General features: G+C 44.5%; 1 protein-coding gene across 2 annotated transcripts in view; it reads left to right on the top strand.

Moving 5' to 3' along the window:
* Positions 1 to 540: 540 nt before the first annotated feature.
* aux (cyclin-G-associated kinase) overlaps positions 541 to 6000 on the top strand; it is a 154052-nt gene continuing 148592 nt past the window's right edge. The window contains exon 1 of one of the 2 annotated variants that reach the window (XM_067760539.1): positions 541 to 995. In XM_067760539.1, coding sequence (XP_067616640.1) covers positions 806 to 995 — 190 coding nt within the window. In that variant the 5' untranslated portion in view covers positions 541 to 805. The remainder of the gene's footprint in view (positions 996 to 6000) is intronic. The other variant, XM_067760540.1, reaches the window with a different exon arrangement.

Here is a 6000-nt window from a genome sequence, read left to right as displayed (position 1 = left end):
TTCGCGAGCTATAGGAGATAGATTGGGATACTTGTAATTGTTTTTCTGCCACCATAAAAAAGGATCAGCTTTTCGTGCAATTACAGTTTCTTCTATATACCTCTGCACTTCGATAATTGCTCTTGAATGAGTTGTGCCTTGCGGTCTCTTTGATCTTTGCGTTGATTATTTTTGAATTCGATCTTTCGCTTGTCTGTAAAAATTACCCAAACCACGTGGCTGCTTTTCTAGCCGACTTCACAATGTCGTCGTTCTAGTTGTTGCACAAGTTTGCTTTGTTCCGTTCGCTGTTTCGGAAAGTAAAGCACACAGATGAGCAATGATGAACGATATCTCACTATCGATGATTGCATCGCTGCTATTAGTATTAGAATTTCATGCTGAAGGAAAATTGCCAATCGCTGTAATCGCTATAATCGCTATTGGCGATATTCTGCCAGAGATGATTGTCATTCAAAAGAATCGAATGAAGGAAAATAGCCAATCACTGATATATTTGGATTGCAATAGCTATAGCTATTAGCGATTTGTCAATAGCGGCGATGCAATCACCAATAGCGAAATATCGAACCATCACTACTGCAGATTCACTTGATCTCCCTTTGGTATTGTTATTGCGCTGTCAATGCGTAATTTTCGTTCAGCTATTTGGGGGAAAAAAGTAAAAATAATAAAAAGTGAAAATTTTAGACTATTTGCAAAAGCACAATTTAAATAAAAGGTGCAATTATTAGGAGTTTAATTAAATTTTACTTTGTGCATTGTTGCCAACTCAAGTTGGATTAATAAAATAAACAAAACAGAAATGAGTGAATTTTTCAAATCAGCGATGGGCTACTTCAATACAGCCCAAAATCCAAATATGGCCACTGGTAGGGCTAGTAATAGCACTGGCAGTGAAGCTCCATCAGCATCGACAATTACAAACGAGTTTTGTGGACAAATTGTTGAAGTAGCAGGACATAAGCTGCGTGTAAAACGTATTATTGCAGAAGGTAATTTTTGTTTACTCCCCCAATTTACGAAAATTTGTCATCTGTTTATCATCACACCTACATGCATTATACGACACAAATTTTACGTGTCAATGAAAAATCAATAATATGAATGATTTTAGTAGTTCGTAGTATCAATTAGATATACAATTAAAAAATGACAATACAAGGTTATATTTTATCTTACTAATGCAACAACCGGTAATTGTGCAGTTTAGGGGCCCCACCCTAAAATTGGGCCTTTTATTTTGAGTGAGGTATCAAAAGACGCGTATTCACGTCTAGATCAAGAATCCGAAAGCGAAAAAGATAACTTTTTTTAGCCGTTCAAAAGATATTAACGAAAAACCGAAAAAGGCCCGCGGGTACATCCGAAACCGGGGGTGGGATCCATAGTATTTTTGCGCAGAACACCTTTCTGCGTTGGCGGCCTTTGGCCGCGCTTATAAAAAATAACCCTGGGCTACGCCTTGCCAAGTCCGGGTGTGTGGTATAACCGTGGCTACCGCCACGGTGATGCACGATTTTTTTTGTGGCTACAAACACAACAACAACCACATGGAAATCGCCATCTTCAACTGCAAATATCTCTGGACAGAGATAAAATTTTCCGCCTTCAGATTATTGTTCTCGAGATTAATACGCGTCTTTTGACACCTCACTCTATATTTTTGGTAGCGTATTAGCAGTCGACCCCTCAACTAGACTATTACCAAATATTTCAGTGCAATGAATTTATTCATAGTTTGTAGTACTTGTTTGGTGCGCTGACTCTATCGATTGAAGATATGTTCGACGGAATCCAGAACATTAAATCATCATACTTACTTACTTAATTGGCGCTTAACCGTCTAAACGGTTATGGCCGTCCAACAAGGCGCGCCTGTCGCTCGTTCGCTCCGCCAACCGTAGCCAATTGGTCACACCAAGGAAGTTTAAATCGTTTTCCACCTGGTCCTTCGAACGGAGTAGGGGCCGCCCTCTACCTCTGCTTCCATAGGCGGGTTCCGATAGAAACACTTTCTTGGCCGGAGTATCATCTTTCATTCGCATAACATGGCCTAGCCAGCGCAGCCGCTGCGTTTTAATTCGTTGGACTATGTTGATGTCTGCGTATAGCTCGTACACCTCATCATTAAATCTTCTTCGGTACTCGCCATCGCCGACGCGTAGAGGTCCATAAATCTTTCGAAGAACTTCTCTCGAACACTCCAAAAGCCGCTTCAGCTGCTGTTGTCATGGTCCATGCGTCTGCCCCATATAGCAGGACGGGTACGATAAGTGACGTGTAGAGTATGTCGCAAACTATAGGCCCATTGCAAAATTATATTCTGTTTCAAAACTATTCTAGTACATTGTGAAACAAAAAATGTACTTTCAATCCTGATTTCTAAATTGGCCCGTTTGGGCTTCCACTCGATGGATTAAATCGTACCTTCACCAGCGTAGTTGTGGTTATAAACAATAACTCCTGCAACCCATTCACAGCCACCTCTGGGGTGCCTCAAGGTAGCATACTTGGCCCGTTGCTTATTGTAGTCTGCATAAACGATATTTCCACTTGCTTCCAGCGCTTCTATAATACGCTGATGACCTAAAGATTTTTACTACCATCACAAACTCTGATGACGTGATTAAGATTCAATCTGATTTAGATAACGTTGCTGTCTGGTGCAGTTCCAATAATCTGCCACTAAATGTTAGCAAATGCGTTCATGTAAACTTTTCCAAATCACGTGGCCACATTCCCACTTCCTACTCTCTTGATGGTACCCGCCTCTCAACTCTTAATGAGATAAAGGACTTAGGTGTTGTGTTTGATTCGAAATTTTCCTTTGCGACTCATATGAATTCTACTTTTGCTAAGGCGCATTCAGTTTTGGCTTTTATTAGACGTTGTTGTACAGACTTCACGGATCCCTACACCCTTAAGTTATTGTTTACTACAATAGTTCGTTTAAAGTTGGAGTATGCCTGATTTATTTGGAGGCCATATCATGAATGCCATATTGCTAGGCTTGCCCGTGTGAAAAAAACGTTCGTTCGGTTCACGCTGCGTTCGCTGAACTGTTCGGAACCGATTCCATTATTTAACGCCAGGTGTTCATTTATCAATCTAGAGTCCTTGGAATGTAGAAGACCTGTCCTATCGCTCACGTTTGTTTATGACATCAGTAATGGTGCAGTTGATGCACCTTGTCTCCTTGAGACTCTCCGATTCCATATCCCTATAAGGCCTCTTCGTAATGTGCCTATTTTCTATACGGATTGTGTCCGAACCCTCTATGGCTCAAACACACCTTTGGTTAGAGCTATGACGGACTTTAATCTCATATCAGATTCTTCAGCTATTGATTTTTCTTTTCCTAAGTTTACTTTTAAAGCAATACTTACTGATATCTTCTCAAACTGATTAATGTTCTGGTCAGTCTCCCTGTAATTTTTATTGTGCCTATACTCAACTAATGTACTCTACTATTAAGTAATTATCTAATTTTATTTAAAAATTGTTATCTAGTTGTTGTTTTTGTGGTTGTATCGATAATGTTACTACCCGAAGGCTTTGGGGAGTGTTATTGATGTGATGGTCCTTTGCCGGATACAGATCCGGTACGCTCCGGTACACAGCTCTATTAAGGTGCTAGCCCGACTATCTCGGGAACGATTTATATTGATGAGAGTACATTTCACTTTAATAATGTACTCCACGCCTTATTTCATAAATACATACCGCTAGCGAATACCTATACAGCTACTTCGTCAATTGCATGGAGCACCAAAGAGGTCAAACGTCTCAAAAATCGTTAGACGCGCGAAAAATGGAATACGCTTATGCATATTCAACACAATGCTTTAGCACAAAGTTATTTGTGCGCTTCCCAAGGCAGTCCGTTCTATGTACCGGAGCGACTCGGGATTTTTCCCGACCAAGGACTGTCATTTCAGTGTGACCCCATTTAATTTGTTTCGTCCCTCCCACAAATTGTCATCCTCCCAGCAGCTCCTTGCAGCAGGACTGCTACATATTCTCTTACTCCGGGAAGGTATCGAACCCAATCCGGGTCCGTCTCCTCACCCCGGTCCTGAGAAATGGTTTTGCTGCATTTGCCAGAAAAGAATATTTTTAGGACGGTCATACTCTGTTCAGTGTGTCTCGTGCAAGGGATGGTTGCATCGGACAGGTTGTTCTGGGCTTGATCCCAAAACCCGACGTCCACGTAACTTTTATAAATCTTTTGTGGCTCCTTGCTGCTCACGCCCAAGGGCGTCCCGTAGTCTACGCCTAAGCGTATCCCCACTACCTTCCAGCGGCTTCGCTGCTCAGCAAGCCACAACAAGTACCCGCTGCTGCTCGCGCCCCACGGCGCCAACAACTCAAACAGCTGATACCACTCATAACTACTACCTTCGTAGTAGAGCTGGTAGCAATGCTGAGCATCAGCCCCTGCCCCCGTCTTCTTCTCCCCTCTTTTCTGGCAGCAATCGTGCAGGTCAGGGAAACAGACTCTTAGTCCCTGCCTCCGTTTGCACCGTCTGCCAGCACAGAATATATAGGTTTGCGACATCCGCTCAATGCAGCTCCTGCCTTGGGTGGTGCCACTTTCCTAGATGTTCTGGTCTCCGCGACGGCAACCCCTCGACGGGTTTCATCGCGCCATGTTGCCAGGTCGCAAACCCAAATCATCCGGGTACCCCAATGCTTGCCCAAGGGCGCCCAGTCCCAAGGCCACAACAGCAATTGCGTCCTGGCCTTCCACAACCTAGGCGTAGTCACCCCTCACTTACCCCTAGATTGGCGGCGTCACCCCTCATGCACTTCAGAATTCTGCAGTTCAACCGTAATGGACTAACTGGGAAGATTACGGAGATAGTCGATTTCATGAAGCGGCACAACATCCGCATTGCTGCGATTCAAGAGACTAAACTCACAGCAAGATCTGCATTGCAGACCTGCTCTGGTTATAATGTCCACAGGAAAGACCGCGAGAGCGGAAATGGAGGCGGCCTCGCGTTTATTATACACCACTCTGTGCAATATCATATATTTGATCCTGGCATCGACCGCATCGACAATGTCTTAGAACGTCAAGGCCTATCTGTCCGGTCAGGCGATGCAAATCTAGAAATCATCAACATCTACATCCCTCCTGTCACCTGTTGCCCCAGTGGATACCGCCCTAATATCGAAGCCTTACTCACTGGCAACAATCGCATTATCTTAGGCGATTTCTATGCCCATCACGACCTATGGCATTCAAACTTGCGGGCGGACAGTAGGGGTGAGATGTTGGCGGATCAAATAGACGAAACGACGTTCTGCACAATTAACGGAGACGCCCCCACACGTATGGTAGGAAGCTGTCATAGCTCGCCAGATATCTCAATCGTGAGCGCAGAACTCGTAAACTGCGTCAACTGGCAGCCGATGGTAACATTGGCATCCGACCACCTGCCCATACTTATTTCGTTCGAGCGTACCGCCGACTTCATCGTCACCGAAAAACGCCCTTTCATAAACTTCAAAAAAGGAAAGTGGGAAGAATATAAATCTGCGACAGCAGCTTTGCTGCCCTCCCTATCCCGACTGATGCCCGCCAAGGGGAGCGTGCCTTCCGTAAGGTCATTGAATCCGCCTCGGCACATTTCATTCCCGCCGGGAGAATTCCCGAAATCCGGCCCCACTTCCCGGCGGAGGCCGCGAGCTTAGCGAGGGAACGCGACCTTATAAGACAGCCTGATCCAGGCGACCCCCAAATAAGGGATATAAACCAACGCATCAGATCGCTTGTGGACGAACACAAGCGGGCGAAATGGGAAGAGCACCTAAGAGGTTGTAACCTCTCTACCGGTGTAGGTAAACTTTGGTCCACTGTAAAGTCCCTATCGAATCCGACTAAGCACAAAGACAAAGTTTCCATCGCCTTTGGCGATAAGGTGCTGTCGGATGCGAAAAAATGCGCGAGCGCTTTCTGCCGACAATATATAATGCATCCTACGGTCGACA

The sequence above is a fragment of the Eurosta solidaginis genome, chromosome 1 (assembly GCF_040869045.1).
Source record: "Eurosta solidaginis isolate ZX-2024a chromosome 1, ASM4086904v1, whole genome shotgun sequence".
Lineage (NCBI taxonomy): Eukaryota > Metazoa > Arthropoda > Insecta > Diptera > Tephritidae > Eurosta > Eurosta solidaginis.
Note: the sequence above shows the minus strand (reverse complement) of the source record. Positions and strands in the feature narration are given on the sequence as shown.